Source organism: Exophiala aquamarina (assembly GCF_000709125.1).
Source record: "Exophiala aquamarina CBS 119918 chromosome Unknown aczIA-supercont1.3, whole genome shotgun sequence".
Taxonomy (NCBI): domain Eukaryota; kingdom Fungi; phylum Ascomycota; class Eurotiomycetes; order Chaetothyriales; family Herpotrichiellaceae; genus Exophiala; species Exophiala aquamarina.
This window is the reverse complement of record NW_013550585.1, coordinates 2,145,339-2,165,515: the sequence shown is the minus strand read 5'-3', so window position 1 is coordinate 2,165,515 and position 20,177 is coordinate 2,145,339. Positions and strand designations below refer to the sequence as shown.

The 20,177-nt window shown below is 51.2% G+C and overlaps 7 protein-coding genes across 7 annotated transcripts; 2 read left to right on the top strand and 5 right to left on the bottom strand.

Annotated features, from left to right (window-relative positions):
- Positions 1–1,066: 1,066 nt before the first annotated feature.
- On the bottom strand, positions 1,067–4,093 carry A1O9_04374 (alanyl-tRNA synthetase; the record flags this gene model as incomplete). Its single annotated transcript, XM_013406666.1, has 2 exons — positions 1,067–1,240; positions 1,295–4,093. 2 exons carry the CDS (start codon positions 4,091–4,093, stop codon positions 1,067–1,069), a joined length of 2,973 nt encoding a protein of 990 aa, XP_013262120.1.
- An 812-nt stretch (positions 4,094–4,905) lies between these two features.
- A1O9_04373 (uncharacterized protein) lies at positions 4,906–6,078 on the top strand (the record flags this gene model as incomplete). Its single annotated transcript, XM_013406665.1, has 1 exon — positions 4,906–6,078. The coding sequence occupies one exon, from the start codon at positions 4,906–4,908 to the stop codon at positions 6,076–6,078; it is 1,173 nt and encodes a 390-aa protein (XP_013262119.1).
- A 470-nt stretch (positions 6,079–6,548) lies between these two features.
- On the bottom strand, positions 6,549–7,162 carry A1O9_04372 (uncharacterized protein; the record flags this gene model as incomplete). The annotated part of the gene is made up of 4 exons (XM_013406664.1): positions 6,549–6,685; positions 6,750–6,882; positions 6,953–7,081; positions 7,145–7,162. Coding segments are annotated over 4 exons (417 nt in total), but the record flags the coding sequence as incomplete, so codon positions are not given.
- Positions 7,163–8,369: 1,207 nt separating this feature from the next.
- A1O9_04371 (uncharacterized protein) lies at positions 8,370–11,089 on the bottom strand (the record flags this gene model as incomplete). Its single annotated transcript, XM_013406663.1, has 2 exons — positions 8,370–10,940; positions 11,048–11,089. The coding sequence occupies 2 exons, from the start codon at positions 11,087–11,089 to the stop codon at positions 8,370–8,372; spliced, it is 2,613 nt and encodes an 870-aa protein (XP_013262117.1).
- Positions 11,090–12,212: 1,123 nt separating this feature from the next.
- Positions 12,213–12,473, bottom strand: A1O9_04370 (uncharacterized protein; the record flags this gene model as incomplete). Its single annotated transcript, XM_013406662.1, has 1 exon — positions 12,213–12,473. A coding segment is annotated over one exon (261 nt), but the record flags the coding sequence as incomplete, so codon positions are not given.
- A 624-nt stretch (positions 12,474–13,097) lies between these two features.
- Positions 13,098–16,499, top strand: A1O9_04369 (uncharacterized protein; the record flags this gene model as incomplete). The annotated part of the gene is made up of 2 exons (XM_013406661.1): positions 13,098–13,248; positions 13,297–16,499. 2 exons carry the CDS (start codon positions 13,098–13,100, stop codon positions 16,497–16,499), a joined length of 3,354 nt encoding a protein of 1,117 aa, XP_013262115.1.
- A 1,239-nt stretch (positions 16,500–17,738) lies between these two features.
- Positions 17,739–19,049, bottom strand: A1O9_04368 (uncharacterized protein; the record flags this gene model as incomplete). Its single annotated transcript, XM_013406660.1, has 1 exon — positions 17,739–19,049. The coding sequence occupies one exon, from the start codon at positions 19,047–19,049 to the stop codon at positions 17,739–17,741; it is 1,311 nt and encodes a 436-aa protein (XP_013262114.1).
- Between the last annotated feature and the right edge of the window lie 1,128 nt (positions 19,050–20,177).

The window sequence follows — 20,177 nt, the reverse complement described above, 5'->3', positions numbered from 1 at the left end:
TTTTCGGCATACGAATTGCCCATCTCGGGGAAACGCCCTCAGGAGGAACGGACCAGCAAAACCAGGCCTAGTGATGAAGACACGAGTCCAGAAGTCATGGCAATCAAGCGGAGATCAAATGGTGTTCAATCTCTCTGTATGTGCATATCACCTGCCTCTTATCAAGCTTCGAGTCGGAGAACAGATCGCACCATGATTAGAAGCAGAGATCATATCATACTTGCACGCTGAAATAGCGTTGACTTTATCTATCTTTTTGATACTGGTTGCCTAAGGGCTCATCGTAGTAGTAGTAGTCTTGCCCATTGCTGTCAGCTGCATGACTATAATCACAAGAGAACATTCATCAGCTCAGCGTTCCTAAAGGACCTACCGTGAGTCCCAGAAAGGTCCATGAAGCTTGAGAATCATGGGTCATGAGCTTGTTGAGGAGCCACCGGAAGTTGGAACTACTGTACGCACCATAGGCCTCCTCTGAGTGATGGTGGCTCTCGTCGTCGGAAAATTCATCTCAAATAGTGACATTACTATCTCTCATAGCTCAGATATTTCCCATCTTGAGCCTAGTTTTAGAACGATGGAAAAGCGATAGTTGAGATGGGTTTGCCTCAGACGAACAAGAAGCAGCGAAGGGTTATTCCGCTACCAGTTACTTCCGGACTGCTGACTAAATTGCCAAGGAGGTTATCCTAAATACGCGCCGAGGATGGGGTAAGGCCGGTTGCTGGTCGCCACTGAATGCTACGGAGTGCTGAACTGTTATACTACCAGGTAGGTGCTCCGTATGTAAGGAGTCGTGGGCTCGTGGTTTCTGAGAAGAACAGGTAATGCTAGGTAGGCAAGGATTCAGTTCGCGATTAACTAGGCAAACGTCCTTAGAAGCTCAACGCCCTCTAACTCTAATATACACACGCAATAGCACTGATCTTGACATATTCTCATCTTCTTCATCTCTTCATACCTTGCTAGATGAGAATGTGGTTATCTGCTTCTTCACCTCTTTGAAGGGCATGCCGACTTCCCCAGAGAAGGGTTTTCAATGTTGTTCCATTCAGCACGACGCCCATCATAGCTTGAATTTCTCCAAGTACTCTGTCGCAGCTTTGAGCGCATCATCGACTTTTGATGGATCTGTACCAATCCCGATCGCAACGGGAGCTTTACCACCGGCCTTACCACCTACTAATTTCGACACCGCAGACGACCAATCGGAAGGAGAAACACCCATTTTCGTAGCGTCCTGTTGACAGGAGTTAGCTTGTGCCCACAAAAAGGGAGACGATAGTTGACTCACTTGACTCACAACGCACCCATGATAGACCTTGCCCTCGGACTCCTTTTCGTCTGCCACAAGCACGTAAACACTCTTGTCTTTCAGTTTGGTTTGTACATGCTTTGTGACATCAGGAATGAGCTTCGTGCTACCTTCGCTTGGTAGTCTGAGAACAGCAGCCTTTGCATCAGGGTTCTTCTCGAAATACTGCGTGACAGAATCAACAGCCTTCTTCAGCTCTTCCTTTTGTAATTTCTTTTGCTGCTCGAGCAACTCTTTACCAATCTTCGCACAACGCTCTCGGAATTGGCTCTTCTTCACCGCAGATATTGAAAGATTGTTCAGATCAAATTGAGCGGACTTAGATTCCTGTTCCTTGGGCGATCCGAATGGCATTTTCTCCAATTTATCGAGCCTTTCAGAGAATACCTCAGCAGCTCGCTGGGCCTCATGAGCATCTTCTCCAGTTACGGCAAGGATTCGTCGAATGCCCTTGGCAATCCCATTTTCTTCGAGGATAATGAGATCCTTGATGTCACCCGTGCTTTTGACATGTGTACCACCACAAAATTCGATACTGACTTTGTTCCAGCTTTCATCCTTGACATTTTTCAAGATGTCATCGACTTCAACGCCAACTGAAACAACTCGGACTGGATCGGGATATGTCTCACCAAAGACAGCTCTCACTCCGGCTATCTCAAGTGCAGTTGACAGAGGTACGTCCTTCGCATAGACAGCACAATTTTGACGAATATACTCGGTTGAAATATCCTCTATCTTTTGCAGATCTGCATCTGAAACGCCGGACTTGTGGCTGAAGTCAAATCTCAACTTTTCCTGGGCTACTAACGATCCCTTCTGGTCTATGCCGTCACCTAAAACTTCCCTAAGGGCAAAGTTTAAAATATGTGTCCCGGTATGGTTGTTTCGAATAGGCCACCTTCTCAGTTCATCGTATTCAGTTATGACATTGTCCGAAACTGAGAATTGTCCGTACTTCAGATAACCGGTATGTAGAACGTAACCAGCATAAAGTTGGACATTCTCAACGTCGAGTTCCGCTTGTCCGTCTATGACTATCCGACCTGTATCGTTTTCTTGACCACCCTGTTCTGCATAAAAGCATGTTCGATCCAGAAGTAGACCAATCTGATCCCCTTGGGGAATGTTTTTAGTATCCGGATGAAACTTCTTCGCATGATAAATAGCCTGGATTTTAGCGGTGATGTTCTCTCGACCATACTTGAAACAGTCATTGGTCTTGCTGACACCTGGCATCTTCTCCAGTTCACTCAAGTCATGAACATCGAATTTCAGGAGGCCACTGGCAGCTTTCTTCTCACCCTTGCTAGCTTCTTTGGCCTGTAGTCTTGCCGCCTCGAATTCATTATCATCGATTGAAAGACCTCTTTCCTCAGCCATCAGTCTGGTCAGATCAACCGGAAAGCCAAATGTGTCGTATAACCGCCAGACATCGGCACCATGTAGACTTTTCACTCCTTGTACCTGACTCTTTTGGGCATAAACCTCGAATTGCTTCTCACCACGATCGAGCGTTTTCGCAAAGGATAGCTCTTCCTCACTCAAAGTTTCTTTGACTTCGTCCTCTTTTGAGACAATCTCTTTAAACATACCACCCATTTGTTGGACAAGAGTAGGGACTAGTTTGGCGAAGAAGTCTCCAATTTCGACATTGAAGTACTTTCTGGCATACCGAGCACCACGTCTCAAGACTCTTCGCACGACGTAGCCTCTTCCTTCATTATTTGGGATGCCTCCATCGCTAATGGCAAAAGTGAGTAATCTGACGTGATCGGCGACAACTCTATAGGCCGTGTCGATACCATCCTTGTCATCTTCTCCGAAATTTCCGGAATAAGGTCTCGCTCCAGTGACCTCCCGAATTCGGTCAAACAAGGGGGTGAAGACATCAGTGTCATAATTGGAGAGTTTGTCCTGTAGGACACTGACAAGTCGTTCGAAGCCAAGACCAGTGTCGACATGCTTGTTCGGTAGTGGTCGTAGACTCTTGTCTGGCTCTCGGTTATACTGAATGAAGACATTGTTCCAGATCTCAAGGACGTTAGGGTCGTCCTGGTTGACGAGGTGAGCAGCACTTCGCCCTCCAAGACGATCATAGTGGACCTCTGAGCAGGGACCACAAGGGCCCTGGTCACCCATCTCCCAAAAATTGTCCTTCATATTTCCAGGCAGAATATGATCTTCTTGGACACCGACACTCTTCCACAACTCTTTGGCTTCTAGATCAGGCTCTAAGCCACCGGCCTCGCTGCCCTCGAAATAGGTGACGTACAACCTATCAGGCTCGAGGCCGTAGACTTTGGTCAACAGTTCCCAAGACCAGGCGATGGCCTCTTTCTTGAAGTAGTCACCGAATGACCAATTGCCCATCATTTCGAAGAAGGTGTGGTGGTAGCTGTCCTTTCCAACGTCATCAAGATCATTATGTTTACCGCCCGCACGAATACATTTCTGCGAGTTGACCGCACGCTTGTACTGACCCTCTTTACTCGTAGGGTCGACTGTTCCCAGGAAGATTGGCTTGAACTGATTCATTCCGGCATTTGTGAAGAGTAGGGTGGGATCTGACAGAGGGACGACGGGAGACGACTTGACTAGAATCGCAACAGCGTTAATTAACAGAACACCGAAAATTGAGCCACTGGTGGGCGCTGGGTTGGGCGGCAGCGAACGTTGGAGGGCATCAGACTCACCAAAAGTATGGCCTCTCTCCTCGAAGAATTTGAGAAAGGTATCCCGCACCTCTTGGGCAGTCCATTCACGAGTAGGAGGCATGTCGGTGGCGGGGGAGGTGGTCGTGTGCGGTCTGCGTACTGCGGGCGCTGTTGTAGGCGGAAATTGGATGAGATGTTGAGCAAGAGGAGAGGACAAAGAGAGAGAGGGAAGTGATTGGGTAAGAGAGTGTCTGGTGCACTGTATTTGTAGAAAGGGTGGTTGGTGGGAAAGAGTGTGAGTCAATCTCGAAATTCTGATAGTACGAGGGGCCCTGGGGCTTCTGGGATGGACTCTGAAGCAGGAAGCCGGACCTCTCCAAATCTGCACGGGAGCGAGAGCAGTAGTTGCTGCTGGTCTTGCGCTGATTGGCATTCAAGTGATGCCCTTCTTGGGTCTAGCTGACTCGCTCCGTTTGGTTCAACCCTCGTAGCAAAGATAAAGCGCTAAGTCCTGGCAGACCAGATAATCATCTATCAAGACAACTGCTCGTGCCCTCAGGCTCGCGGAGATAATTCAACTAACTCAGGGCATCGGTAGGGCGAAGCTACTACCAATGAGCACCACCAGCAGCAGTTCTCTCTGGGCAGGAAGTTGTCGCTAGAGCGAGCTAAAACATGCTCTAGTCCGATTAAAGTCATTGGTGCCTACTACTGTAATGTTCGACTCCGGCTGCTTCTCCAATTCCGCACCTTCTCGAGCCTTCCCCAGATCTGCTCTACGACTGCGACTAATTACTCTCTTCTCACTCTGACACTCCCACTCAATAGCTTCCTCTCTCCGCCCTCTACTCCTTCGCTTCTATAAACCTTCTATCCCTCTGCCTTCCAACGGTGAGTCCTCCACGTAATATACCATACTATAGACGGCCTTCAATGGCAACGCCTTATTCTCCTACAACCCCAACTCCACCATGGCCTTCACCATCCTCCGTCAATCAACACCGGAGCAACCTGAGCAACAAGCGGAAAGTCGACGCCATTGTAGACAACAATGACATCGACTCCACCGCCCACAGTAGTATATCCTCGCAATTCAAGAAACTTCGCTTGAATCAACAGCAGCGGAATGGACTCGTCAACCCCAATACTGGTACCAGTAATGTCAATCCCATTACATTCCACCACAACAATCAGCAACCGCTTCAGCCCCTGCAACAGCATCAGCAGCACGAAAACCAACACCATCCTCACATCCTCATACCCACCAGTCCCAGCTCGCGATACAGACCACACATCGCGAACACAGACGTCCGGCCTGCTCTGCCACCATTTCTACCCGCACCAACCCTACCAACAAGACACACTACCGCCGCTTCGCCATTAATATCACCAGATTTACAACAACCGCGCACACCGACACCCAAAGCACGCAGCCCAGGCCCAACCGCGTTAGCAACCTCATACCGGCGCCTGCATGACCCACCTGCAGCAAGACCACTGCCCCTGTCACCACCACAACCCTCTTCTCGAGGAGGTCAGCACACTCGCAACTCCTCCAACGCCTCCACCTCCAGCATCATGGCTATCGACGAAACCCCGCACCGGATCATCATCAATGACCTCGAAGCCGAGATCGCCGCCATTGAAGCCGACGAAGCCGACCGCGCGACGAGCGTCTTCATCTCGGACATAGACAAGAAGGTCTCGGCGATTCCTCAGCGCCTGCTCCAGAACCCATCGTCCACTCCGACGGCCGGTCCAGGAGTGTTCACCGACACAGCCCACCCGCCGGTAGCGACCGCCCTCGTGCTGTACAAAGACCCGACGAGCATCAGCGTGCCTGAATCGGAGGACGTGGTGCGCAAGACGATCATCGCGGCGCGGCAGCGAGCGCGCGAGAAGGCGGTCGAGGACCAGCGAGACCGCGACCGCGAGCGCCAGCGGTTTCTCAGCGAATACCGATCCGCTGGGAGGGGCCGATACGGGGGCTTGGATGGCGGTGCTGATCACGATTTCTTCGATGATGCTATGACGGATCATTCGTCCCTCGGCGGGGATTTCGAAGACGACGACGGCGACGATCCCGATGCCATGGATATCGAATAGGTGTCGTGGTAATTACCGGCCTATAGTAGAGCGGGGGTAGAATTACAAGATATACCAGGAAACTATTTGGGAAAAGTCCTTTCTGTTCTTACTTCTCGACTTCTGTCCTGTACTTGGAGCGGTGGTTTTGCTTCTTATTGTTATCTATGTCTTGATGTACTTTTGTTGCTCATACTTCAACTACACATTGGGGTGTCTGTGGATATGCTCTCACTTTGCGCATTCCCACGCCGCACCACAATAGATACCCGTATGTAATGTTATCGTTGTGATTGTGCATTTCATGTTACATTGCAAATGCGGTCACCTTGATCCTGGAAGTTTCCACCACAACGCCGGAATTGTCGTTACAAGTTCCTCAAAGACGACCAACAATGCCTTCAGCTCATCCCCGCTCACACCAATAAATTTTAATACGTCCACCAGAAGTCTCTCCGCAATGATCATCTCCATGAGCCTGCAGCTGGTTCAGGCACACTAGGGCCAGCGGGCGGGGGGAAGGCATTGGGCGGCGGTGGACCGGTAGGGGGAGCGTAGCTTTGATCTGGGTTCGTCTTGTTCGGACCTTGAGCAGTGTAGGCAGGTACATACTCCGGCTCGTGATACGCTAGAGACAGGTCGTTAGTCAGATCCATTTTCAGCTAACTCTTACAACGACGGTAGTATCTTACCAGGCGGAGGTGGACCGTAAGTGGGCATTTGATAGCCGTACGGGGCAGGTTGTGTTCGATAGAAGGAGAAATGGTGGGCATGCTCAGGGTGCGCTTGGGCGAAGGCGATGCGTGTACGACGGGGAACAAGCCACTGTTGGTACCACAGAGATTAGATATTTGTCCCTTCTCTTGGAGTGCTTCTCTGGTAGGGCAAGACGTACTCTATGATATGTTAGAGGCGGAAGACCCTTCTTCATCCTCTGCCTGGCATGAAGGTAGCCTCCAACGAAGTAGAGGAGAAAAGCGACCAGAATGGCTGCAAGAACAGCCCATTTTATGGCGTATGCAGTCTGGAGGAAAAATGAAAAGTCAGTCTCAGGGTCAAGAGCGCAGTTCAAGAAGCATGGACTCACCGAAGAGTACCACCAGTACCCATCATCGTAGGCCTGTCTTCGGGATAGTCGTGGGGTCTCCATGCCGGCGATCTGATGGGATATATGGGATGTTCTCCGCAGAAGGGTGGCAGAAGATGCTCAGAGAGAGGAACCGACAAAGCAATGAGACTTGGAGGACCCGAATCGAAGAAGAAGTGGGAGGGAGAGGTAGTGCGGCCAAAGTGCTCCCTCCGTACGAGTAGTGAAGTTGGCCTGGGTGCAGGGACCAGATTCAGGGTGAGTGACAGCTTGCACGACAGATAACTGAAGTGGACAGGCTGCAGGACAGGTGTGGGCTTCAACAGAGTTACGATGCTCAACGATAGTTGAGATGGAATACAATGACGAAAAAAGAGAGAAGCAGGGTGTCTTTGGTGAAATAAGAATTAGAAGGAGCAGGAAAGAGTACGAGTAGAGACCACGCAAGATGGACCGGCAGCGGGTTGAACCTGTCGCCTGTGGGGAGTTGGGATTGAGGAGGCACTATGAGGGATGAGGGACGAGGTACTCCGTACTGTACGCAGGACAGTAACTGAGCCAGGCTATCTACGGAGCCCTATAATTATGTAACTGTTCCTCCTACTCAGAGGCAGGGAGTGGGAAGCTGCAAACCAAATGCAACGCAAGCAGTCAAAGGCGGACCCGGAGTCAGCTTCCATGTCTGTAAATCCAGCCTGCGAAGTTCCATGGTAGGCGCAGCAGCAATGATGTCGTCAACTGGCGGATGCTAAGCCAGTGGCTACTGACTAGGAGCCTGCTATTAAATGGGTCTTGCGGGTCGAGGCTTGTGTGTCTGCTGTGGCCTGTGATCCAATATGCGTCTGTTTCAGGCGATGGGCAGCTCCGCTTCATTCGTCCAGCAAGCAGCAACTTGACGCAGGGGCTTCCGACGCTCCTGATACCAGGAGGCATTCTGTTACAGATGCAGCCCACGGATGCTGGAACATTCGTCTCCCCTTTTGCCACTCTACGAGTGCTTCGTACGTGATCCCTCTTCCTTTCTACGAGTACTCGTACAGTAAGTGCGTACTCCATGTATGGGCTCCACTATTTGGTTTTGGTTTTCAAGCACGTGTTATGTGTTATGTACGGAGGACTCCGTACTGAGTACTCGCTCGATAGGTGAACAAAGAATCGAAGTTTGGCCCAGGCTCCTCTCGCTATGCTTAGAGATGCTATTCAATACATGTCCTCTCTTCCCACCTCAGTCGGGATCCTCAACTAGATCTTCCACAGTAGCATGTTTTTTCTTATGGTTGGACGGCGATGCACCGCTATCCTCACCACCCTCGTGGTTTCCATTTGTCAAAGAAGTGCTGCTGCCCATGCTGGGTTGAGCTGCATCATCGGGAACAGACGAACCCCACGTCGGTAGAGGTAGGTGTCTGCTGGACGACTCATAGTGGTCACGAGACGTGGATTCATCCTGTCGCCCATTGTCTCCTGCATTTCCATTTCTTGTGCTATCCGAATCGTTGGTGTTGACCGCGGTGGGTTGAGCTGGTGCACCATTCTGGTCACTGCCATTCCTTAGGGAAGCTAACCACTGCTCATGTTGCTCTTGTTGGAGCGAAGCGTTGACCAATCTCGAAATGGGATCCTGGAGATCAACATCGTTTCTATTCTCTTCTGCCTGGGTCGTCGTGGTTGTGGTTATCCCATTTGTCTGATTTGCGGCTGGTGGTTCATGGGCGTTCATGTTAAGCCCTGGCCGATTGGTCGGCATCTGCATCAGGTTGTTGACCCCAGGCGGAGTGAAATTGAATGGACCATATCCCAAGACTTGCATATATTGATTGGGCATTGGTTGGCCGTTAAAAATAGGTGCCGGAAAGGGTTGATTTGGAGGAACGGCATGCAGCGGCATCATTGTCCATCCTTCAGGTAGTATGAGTCCAGGAGGTAGTCTGTCGCTTCCTGCTTCAATCACGCTTTGCTGTCCGTCCGAAGTGAGAGCTGTCGTGGATGGGCCTTGAGTAGAAGGAGAACCGCCGTTTTGTAAAGGCGCTGGAGTCACTCTAGTCGTAGTCGCCTGTTCCGGTGCGGTCCCTGATCGTAAAGCTCTCAGTCTTTCCAACTCGGCCTGCATAGATCGAAGAACACCAAGCTCGTTGGTGTCTCGACCCAACTCATCGATTTCCCGACGAATTTGGGATTCAACGTAATCCAGCCCTTCCCGCGTGGTCGGCGATCGAATTCTCGTCCCTCGTCCTCGCAAGCCTGCCCATCGAACACCCACGCCAAATTGACGAGGGCCATTTGCATCTCCATTAGCCGGAGGCAGATCACCTGCCCTGCCGTCGGCTGCCAACTGTTGTTGCAACTCCTCAAACATATTACCGCCTCTAACGGCACCGACCCCAATCCGCAACGGGCCAAATTGGTAGACCCGAGGTCCTGGTCTTGCGCCATGTTGATGCTGCCCTGCCTCTGCTTGACGCCCTGGTGGCTGAACTCCCTCTGCATCAGCTCCTGTGTTTGTAGTCGGATTTCTCCCAGTCTGCACTACGTTAGCTCGACAAGTGGGGCAGATTTGCTGTCTTTCCAGCCAACTCCGCAAGCAAGAAAAGTGCAATACATGTCCGCATGGAAGCTTTTTGGGTCGCATTCTCTCCGCCACAGGATTTGGACGAGGTGGTTGCTGGCCCTCCTCGACTACTGGCGGTTGATAGGGTCGCATTTCTTCTCTGCATATTATGCAGACATCCTCTCGACCAATATCATCTGCCGTCGCATCGGGGTATCTTTCGTTCATGTCTCTGGTTGCTGTCCGATACTTCATAAAATCCGAAATTCGTTTCAAGAATGACCGCATGGTGAGGAACACATCTCGCAGGATATGTATCGGCAGTCCATAGAAAATGAGCAGGATAAAGAAAAAGGCAAGATAAATCACAAGTTTGAAAAAGTCCGTGGCAAGGTCCAGGTAAAAGATGTAGCGGCCTTTGTCCTCCCATCCTTCCACCTCAATCTCATTCTCATCCACTCCTTCGTTCAAGGCATCTTGGATGGTCTGCTCCAGAGTCCGCTGGGTGGCAGTGGGAGTTGGTGCTGGCGCCGGTGATTCGTTCAGCGCGCCAGATGGATTGTCGGCATTAGTCCCCCGCGCAAGAGCTTCCTGATATTGGGTGACAGCTGTTTGCATTCTCTCCTTTTTGATCTCATCAATCCGCTGTTTCTTCTGTTCTCGAACAATGCCAATTTCAACCAGGTTGATTGCGTATCTCATGGCAGTACTGATGCTCGTGATCGACAGAACGGCGAACTCAAAACCAAACATAACCATCATATCAGGCCTGGCCATGCGCAAAACTTGCTTGACAACATGTTCAAGCATGGTCAGATCAAACGCGACACTCAGACCCAAGCTCAAAGCCAAACGGGTATGAAATAGTCTCGGGTTCTGCGGAGGCTGTTGTTCTAGGACCTCAACCCGGCCTTCTCCTATCCACCCCCAGACCTTGCCGGTAAGCAGAGCAAAGAACATGGCAAGGAAGGTAAGACCAATCTCTCCTCTGAAGACAGTCATGGCCAAGCATGTTTCTGTGACTGCAAACCACGCCTTCTCATAGAGTTGCTCCACCTCGATGGGCCGCAGGTTTCCGTAAAGGAGTTTCTGGAGGCCAAGAAGAAAGCTGCAGGCAATCACAAATAAAAGGTTGGTCAGAATCATGAGGTTCGCGGAGGATTGTGAGAGGTAGACCGCGGCAGAATAGAAATTAGGCCGCTGCGCAAGGGCTTTGAGTATGACACCGGCAGCCAGGGCCGAAGAGACCTAGAGATACAGTGTTAGTAGATGGACACGTGTGGGAGTTGTATCTTGCGCAGCAGAGGCAGACGCAGCCGAAGATAACCTCGGGGGTCTGCAGGAAGGGAACCTACCCCGGCGTAGACGGTCCATCTCATCCTCATCCTGACAGGCATTTTGGAGATGCTGATGGCTAAAGAGAGCAGAAGTTGTTCGAATGGGAAATTATTCGGGGGTGGTGGATGCCATGATCAAGTACCGACGTGACGGGCGGTTTCTGACAATGGATTGATGCAGGGTGGCACAGAGTACTGGTCACTAGAGGCAGCTACAGGTGAATGGACATGAAGAGGGATTGCTGCGACGATGTGGTGATATGTAGGATGTGGGCGTACGAAGTGATTATTGTTGAAAGGTATTTAGTGTGAATGTTCAAGTTGTAGGGTGCCACTTGGTAAGTGTTGCGAATGATCCAAGTACAGGGACGGATTACAGGCAACAAGTATTCCAAGCATGCTGCATGATCCTTAAAGTCCCAAGCTGACGAGAAGCCTGCGACTGGTGGACTGAGATCACCCCGTGCCGAACGCGATTCCTAAAAGTGGAGTGGCGTCATTGCGACACCTGTCCACTTCTTAGAAACTTGCTAGCTGGCTAGTCTGATACTAGTCTGTTAATCGCCTGACATCCATCTCGCTAACCGGCTAACTAGTCGTGCTAGCGAGCTCGTCTTAACTTAAGGCGCACTTAAGCACCCAACAGTCAAGAGTCAACACTAACTACCCTTTCCCATCACTCCCATCTGGACGTCCTCCCTTTCATGTCTTCTCCCCACTCTCGCCGATAGGTGTACCTGCTTTCAAGACCAATCTTAAAGCAGGTTCGGCGGAGGTGGCAGTGCATTTCTAACTGCATTGTTCAATCCCTAGCTGACAAGGCAGTTGAATCCTTGAACTACTGGATCACCTCGAGCCCTGCTCCAAAGCAGCTGCCTCTCTTGATTGCAATCAAACGGATCAACTCGCCAGATGTTCACAATTTTTGGGTTGGTAGTCAAAGCTGGGAGCTCCCATTTTGCCCATACGCCGTACGTGTTCCAACCGGCGCCAGTTCGGATGAAGAGGCAGGCATCTAATGTAGCGATTGAGATCCGCCCTTGTTTGAGTGAGGAATCAGCTGCTTACCTGGATTCAACGCTGCTGCTGCTAAACCCTGGCAGTAACAATAAAGGTACAGATTGAATGGCTCCGCAGTTGAGTGAGCAACCACTCGATCATAGTTGGCCTTGAAATCTTAGGAGTTGTCTCTGATATATCTGCCTTGTTGCTTGTGCCAATCCATGTCCACGCCGTTGAAGATGCTATAAGACCCGATTCCTCGACTGAAGAACCACGCCATGATGGTCCTGCCCAGGTCCTGCAGGTCGTTGGGTGCAGTGTACTTGGCAACATTATTATAAAACCAGGCGCTGTTGGCTGCAGTGGCTTTCCCTTTTCGACCCACATATCTGTATCTGGCAATGATTTGGTTCAGGGTTGGATATAGCTTGTCACATCGGAATCCTGCAAATTGGAATCGTTTGTGTGTTCACACTGACGACGCTCGATGTGTTGGGTCGCGTTGGGTGAAGCAGACAGGGTACGAGGATCATGAGCATGAGGCAGAGCCATGTCAAGAGCAGATGAAAGCTTGGCATGGTGTTTGCTGGCGAGTCTTGAACGGGGCTTCTTTCTTTCGATCTCAACGGACTTGCTGGTCAAATTGGAAGATTTTTTCCCTGATGCAGAATGAGCAACAACAGTACATTTGAGATGAAGGGAAACTCACCAGCCAACAAGAACAAGAACATGCCTGAGCGCCAGGGGAATAGGGAAACAGGGACGGGGACACCCACGGAATGCATCACCACTGGCACTGCCTACTTGCCTAGAAGGTGCCATTCAGGGCATGTTTCTATCGTCACTGCCTCGTAAGGGAGAGTATATCACACGTCATCTCCTCCTCTTCCTTCGACAACGTCTTCCTTCCCCTTCTTCTTCTTATTCTTCATCACCAATTATCCATTCCAAACAGCCACTCTTTTTTTCCATCCACAGCTCCATGTATAAATGAGATTTCTCATCTCACCCATACAACCATCTTCTTCAGTCATCGGCCAAAGACTTTGCGAACCATAGACTCACCATGTTTTTCTTATCCATCAGAACGACGCTTTTCATTCTCCTGTCGATCACCCATCTGACCGGACCTTCTCAAGCATCATGGTTCAGATATCCCTTCAATCTACGTGATGTTGACAATTGCCCAACCTGCCACCCCTTGGGTACAGGAAGGCGTAGGTCCCCGAACGTTAAGACAAGTAGAATACTAACGGTGCTCTCAGCTACCCAATGGAGCGACTGGAATTCTAGCGTCTCTTCAAGTGATGATACGACCACAAGTACCTCAAGCCCGGACTTGACATCTTCATCAAGTGCCAGCGCAGACACTAGCACCACAGCCTCATCTAATTCCGACCCTACGGTCGTGGCCACTTTTCCTACCACTGAGGCTTCAGTCGCTACAGTTATTACCACTATGACAGACCCAATTTCCTCTGCCTTGTCGTCCACCTCTTCCTCCGCCGAGAGTTCTGCCTCTGAAGGAATAAATTCCTCTAGCAATGACGCAGTCCCGTCATCAAGTAGCACGAGGAATGACTCCCTAATGCCCACCAATACCTCATTAGCCTCAGATGGGAAGGTTTCTACCACATCTTCTGGTGCGATATCGTCAAGTGAGACTCAGGCTAGCTCATCCTCTGAGACTTCGACTTCCGTTACCGCATCTACTGCTTCCGTCACGGTGCCTAGTGCACAAAACAGCAGCATCATTACGATCAGCTCTTCGGATTCCGACATTTCGACTGTAGGTTCCACTACGACCGCGTCCGACACCAATGCCTCAACAGGCGCTCCTACTGAGAGCGGCAGTGCTACTATGGTCAATACAAGCTCTACCACAAGTTCGGTGAACAGCACTACAGCAGCTATTGATACCTTCTCAACAACCTCGACTGAGAGCTCTAGTGTTGGTGCTACAGGAGATAGTAGTGCTCTCTCAACACCCTCCTCTTTAACCTCGCAGACTCACGCCAGCAGTGGGAATAGCTCCTCAACCGTCTCGGGGGCATCTTCCGAGACAACGGCTACCGAGAAGACTTCTTCTTCAAGGGGGAGCATTGATACTTTATCAACTTCAGCATCCCGGAATGGGTCTACTAGCGGCGATACCACAACTCTCCCAGGACTTGCAACCTCGCAGACTCAGTCCATTGCTTCTTCAGAGTTTGCGACTGTAAGTTCCAGGAGCAGTGAAAGCAATGAAGCGACGCAACCGTCGTCGCCATCATCATCTGCCACTCAAGTTTCGGTTGTGACATCAACATCTTCGGGCACGAGCACCATTTCGCGGAGCGACTCAACCTTTGTAACGATTTTCGTGAACACGATCACGACGAGTATCGTTCACTTATCCTCGTGGCCAGCCTCGTCACAATTGATATCATCTTCTCTAGTACCTGGTGGTTCCGTCACTCTGAGCAGTGTACAAACGTTGTCTACTTCGAGCTCTCTTTCCCCAATGCTTACCGGCTCGTCGATGTCGTGCCTGTTCGGCTTAATTCCATGGTGTGCCTCCATGCCTACGACTATGGCTGCAAGCACAGAGTATTGCTTGTGTCCGTTTTGCTTCGATGGCCTTCAAATTTGTAGTGAGACCAAACCAGACGGCTCGAATTGCCCCGCTGGATGGTTGTGTTCTGTGACAATGCCTCCTGGAGCGTCTACAAGTGTGGTTTACAGCCTACCAGAGGAGCTCACATACGCAACCAGCACACCAACCATCTGGAACAGCACACACGAGATGGTCACGAGAACGGACAGTTCCTCAAGCAGTACCGACATTACATGGATAGCTACACTAAAAACAAGCACGAAATCTCTTGATAATGGTATTCGTATCGAATTTCCCTCCTGGACTTGGATATGCAGAGGCCCTTTGTGCAAACCCGTGGGCCTCAAAGGGCTTGTCGAGTTTGCAGTCAATCTCATCAACTGTCTGCTCCCCCACACATGCCACAAGCCAGACAACGGCGGCTGGGAGTGGCCACCAGTGCCTGTGATCACTCCATTTCCTCCCCCCAGTCTATCCTGGATGACCCAACCCAAGACAATCACGGGTACTGACAGCGGTACCTCCGAACACTCCTCAACGGTATCACCCTCAGGGTCTTCATCGACTTCTTCAAGCTCATGTTCGTCTTCGACGTATTCGACTTGTTTCGTGGCGTGTAATCAGTTGTCTAGCACCACCACTACTCAAACATGTACCACATCTTGCTCGGTTGTCACACAGTGCACAGGAAGAGCTGCTACCATAACGACAACTTTGAACACAACGAGTACTGCAGAAGCTTGCACACTGATCCCTTGGTGGAACAATGCAAATTTGTCAACTCAAATTGCCTCCTGGATTACCCAATTCCCTCTGATGGACTCAAACATCACTACTGCAAACGAAACCACCACACCAAATCCCACCACCCCAGCGTGCTCAGCTACTGTGTGGTGGAACAATGCCAGCCTTTCGTCCCGAGTTGCATCTTGGGTAACTCAATTCCCTCCATTCAGCGTCTCTCAGATTGTATCAAATACAACCCAGTCCGAGTTCTCCATCGCCAGCACGACCATCAACAACTCTCCCACTCACACTCAAAGCACCAGCTCATCATCCACTCCTAGTAAACCCACAACTACTAGATCGTCGACTGCCACAGACAAATCTCCGACACATGGTCCAACATCTATTAGCCAGAAGCCCATGATGACTATCTCGACCGCGGCGAACGGCGATGTCTTCAGTGGTATTCTTGGGACTTCGGGGGGCAAAACTTCCTGGTTATCTTTGACCCGCTTAGGTGAGCCGGTGACTATTACAAGCACCGCCAGAAGCTTCAGCCAGGTGTCGGTATTCACTTGTGGAGGGTGGAGAAATCCAGGAGGTTCATCTAGCTGTACAGCAACTCCTTCGCTGCAGACAGTGACAACCGAAGTACCGCCTCTAAGTGAGCTACGCACTCGTTGCGCCCAGTGGAACCCACGGCCGACCCCATGTGTCACAAGTATTCCTAGGGTGGGGCGATCGGAAGAGGCCATAGATGTGTACGAAGATTTCTGTAAGAGACTTGTCGATAAGCACATCATCGAGTTCAACGATAGGAAGGAGCCTCATTTCGGGGACGATTATGTCCATACGCCCGGCGAGTGCGCGCAGTATGTTCAGAGAGAAAAGGATCGGCCAGAGCATCTATACATTGGAATTGCCTACGATCAAAAAGTATGCGGCGATAGTACCGTGTTCAGGGTGAATGGTGTTAATATGACCGAATATGGAGTCAAACGATGCAGGGAAATGCTCGTGGGTGCGCTTTTAGGGAAGTGCGGAGAGCCCGCCATAAATTGGCATGACTGCTTGCGCTTTGCCATCTTCTGGGGGGATGAGGAACACGGAGCTCCCGAGACTCTTCCTCGAATTACGGTATCCTGATCTCTGTTCAATAGTTAGCTCTTACGAGCTGCTATCGGTTACTCTCACACTTGCTGGGAAGCGGCGGTCGAGTGTCTATTTCATAGCGTGAAGACACGGATTGATGGCGATGATCGACTACTCATTTATTCTCTGTCCCCTTTCTTTGACATTCAAGTACGCCAAAGGCTTTCTATCAAAAAATTTTACTAGAACGGTTCTCCAACGACCTGAAGTATGGACAAAGTCTCTCTTCGTGATCATGCTGACTTCTTCGCCTCCCTGCGCTATTCTATCCTGCAATGATACAGCCACTGGGCAGAATTCATGGGAGCGCACCCGCACGCAAGCAGAACAGACAGAGCATCAAACCCTTGGGCCATTTTGGCACTTTATGCATCGTGTGTTTGATTCTATTATATCTATATCAGTCTATCAGGTTCGTCAGTCTATGTCCATGTCCGCATGGCTATGTGCAGTGCTATATCGTGCATGCGTGCATGCACGTTATGCTACGCCGTCCCATTCCAGCCACCATCCGTTTTGTCCGTCGGGAATCCGCGCCGCGAACCGTAGTGCACAGGAACCGGGGCAAACCATCGCCTTGCCTTGTCCTGCCCTGCCCTGCCCTGCCCTCTGGACAGGAAGCCTGCAGGTACGGAACCCAGCCGGTCCCTTTCCTCAATCCAAAACGCTTGCGTACGTGTATGAGTATGCGTGTGCGTGGCATGCAGAATCCACACCTCCTGTGAGAGTGTGGGAAAACAGAGAGATGGGCGGGTGCTGTTTCCCGCCGAACGCCAGTAAATGCCCAACATTCGTAAAGAGGGAACGAGACTAAGGCGATCCGCTCCCTTGCCTTGGGCCCTTAGGTCATACCTTCCAGGCTCGTGGGTGGTTCCACTTGCTGTATATGTGTGAGATTGTATATGTCCAATAACGTGGTACACGACATGACGAGGAGGCCGTACATGTTTCCTTCGCGTGCATGCGTGCGTGCGTGAACGTACACATCGTATCACATGATATGTGGCGGCCATTCATACTCGTCCAGAACTAGTCCGTGTTATCCGTAGTTGACTAGAGTATACATATTCACCAACTTAAGGTCAAGTCTGCTCGCCACGCCGCCATGATGAAGCAAGCACGCAAGCCCCAACCTGCCCCCCATGAAGCATATCCACACAGCCTGAATGATTCAGCACGTGGTCGTGTTTAGGAGTTCAGAGCAAATCATGGTCTAGCCCACCGGCATTGTTCTTAAAACCCATCGCCCTCGTTCCACTCCCTACCATCGCTGGCCGCTCTGATGCTAGGATCTGTGCCGCGCTGGATGGCGAGGAGGCGGCGATACTCGAGATCGGCATCTAGTTCGCGGATGGTGGTGCGGAGCTCTTCGTCCTTCCCAGGTTCGGGCGTCTCAATGTCCGTCGCAGCTTCGAAGTCTTCGCTCCAGTGGTCATGAGCGGCGTCGTCCTCGAGACCAGGATTCTCAGCATGAACGCGATAAGCCTCGATCCTGGCGGCTTGGTCTTCCCACTCAGCGAGCTGATGTTCGGCCTGGCGCTTGTGATAGCGTAGCTCGAACCACTTGTCGAAAGACGCTTCATCTTCAAAGCACACGCCGAAACCGTCGCAGTAACAGGTGCGCTGGTTGGGACAGAAGATGGCCGTGTCGGCGAAGATCACTTGCCAGATGTACTCGAAGATACGGCCGGACATGGTGTCGCGGATGGGCGAGCGCAGCAGCCAGGCACGGTAGTGCTCGTACGTCTCCTTTGGCATGGACTGGATGCGGTCGCGGCTGAGCGCGAACTGTGAGCAGCACGGCTGCGCCAGCACGCGAGGGATCTCCTTGCCCGGAAACAGCTCGGCCCAGGCGTCGGCGATCATGGACTGCTCGAGTTTCTCCTTGTCCGGCTCGACCTCCGCCGGGTGGATCCATTCTGGACAACCCGGCATCCAGTGGCAGCGCATGTTCATGTAGCCGTTGCGGAGGACGCGCTCCGAAGAGAGCCGTTTGATCATCTCGGCGGCGTCAAAGTTCAGCAGGTCGTCGTTGTGCCAGGCGTAGCGGTGGCTGTGCATGAAGATACTGACATCCGGGAGATTCTCGTAGAACTCCAGGATGTAGGTCAGGTAGGTCATGACTTCGTGGCCTTTGTTTTGCGGCGGGTGGTGCGGTGCCTTGGGGTCGTCAGCCACGTAGATGATCTTGCTGAGTCCTGGGCCTAGGTCATTCTCGTCGATCCACGACACGTTTTCCTTCGTCATCCGTGCCATGATGAGATTGCGCGTGTATTCTCGTGAAGGTTTGCCGACAGGCGTGATGCTGGGGCTAGGCAGGGATGCATTGGGATACATAGGTTGAGTAGGCGGTTGGTGTATGGAACCTTGGTCAAGGCCATACTGTTGCTCATGGTCGAAATAGTCACCCAGACCGACGACCTGTGGTACAGAGGTACGTAATGACCTAACGGTCAAGGAGGTGGTGGCTGATTTGAAGTAGAATAGGAGGCTGAAAAGTGCTGCGAGGGCCAGGAAAACGACAGTGCGCTTCCCGTGGACCATGGTGCAGATATACACAAGGAAGTGGACGACGTAGAGGACTCATTCGACGGCTTTGTCGGAAAGATTTGGATTTGTCTGTGTGTGAGAGAGAGAAGAGGTCCAAAAGCAGACGATCGCTGCTGGAGTTCAGTTCATCAAGGCTTGCAGTCAGCTGAATGCAAATGTCGCTTGAAGTACAGTAACTGGTCAGGAGTATGTAACCGTAAGTTGTACGGTTAGACGTGCCCCCGACAGGACAATAGATTACCGAGGTGCGTCCCAAGAAAGCAAAGTGAGGGATGTAGGTGTGGTGCTGGTAATGGTGATGAAGGAGAGGTAATCAGGCCAGACGGTGAGAGTACTCTGCAATCAACAATCAACTGCCTAGCTGCATAAGCACATTTAATTCGAAAGGGAAGGCAGCCAAAAACTCGAATGATGGTTGTGCGAAGAACAGTGACCAGGGCGATTGATATTCAAGCATTCGAGCCCATCCCCCTATGCAAGATTGATGACTGTGGATGAAACAGCCGATCAACTCAACAGAGTGGAGCGAATGACGAATTGCGAGTCTCTCATCGTCTACGAGTACTCGTAGTCCTGGCAGGCTTCTCAGGCGTTAATAGTCGTCAGTACATGGATAGGACCGAGCACGGAGTATGGCGGTAGGTACATGATCGAGAAATCGGAAAATAAGGACAGTGTGGGCCGCTGAGCAAAGCAAAGCAAATGTCAACAATCAGCCCGTGCCCAGCAGACGTGGACAAAGTGCACAGCCCACCGCCCGGGCCACGCTGCTACGCTGGTCCTACAGGGGGCTTCATTGGGGGCCGCATGCCTGGACACGCCTAACAATCGAGCTCCCCAGGGACCGTGTGATCCACCTGCAAAGCTTAGCCCATAATGTGGCTTGGTGGCGTCCTGCGATCTACAAACACCACGCCAACCTCTCCTCCGAACGAAGACACTCGAATCCTAGAAGTTCTCATATCTGACACAGCGACGTACGAGTATATAGGCACCCAATGGGTAGGTATATCAGTATGGAGTACCTACCTAGATATCAATTACCACCCACACCCACTTTGACAGAGACGGGGCCTCCAACTTGCAGCAATCATAAATAATGACCCAAGCATGTCAAGTACC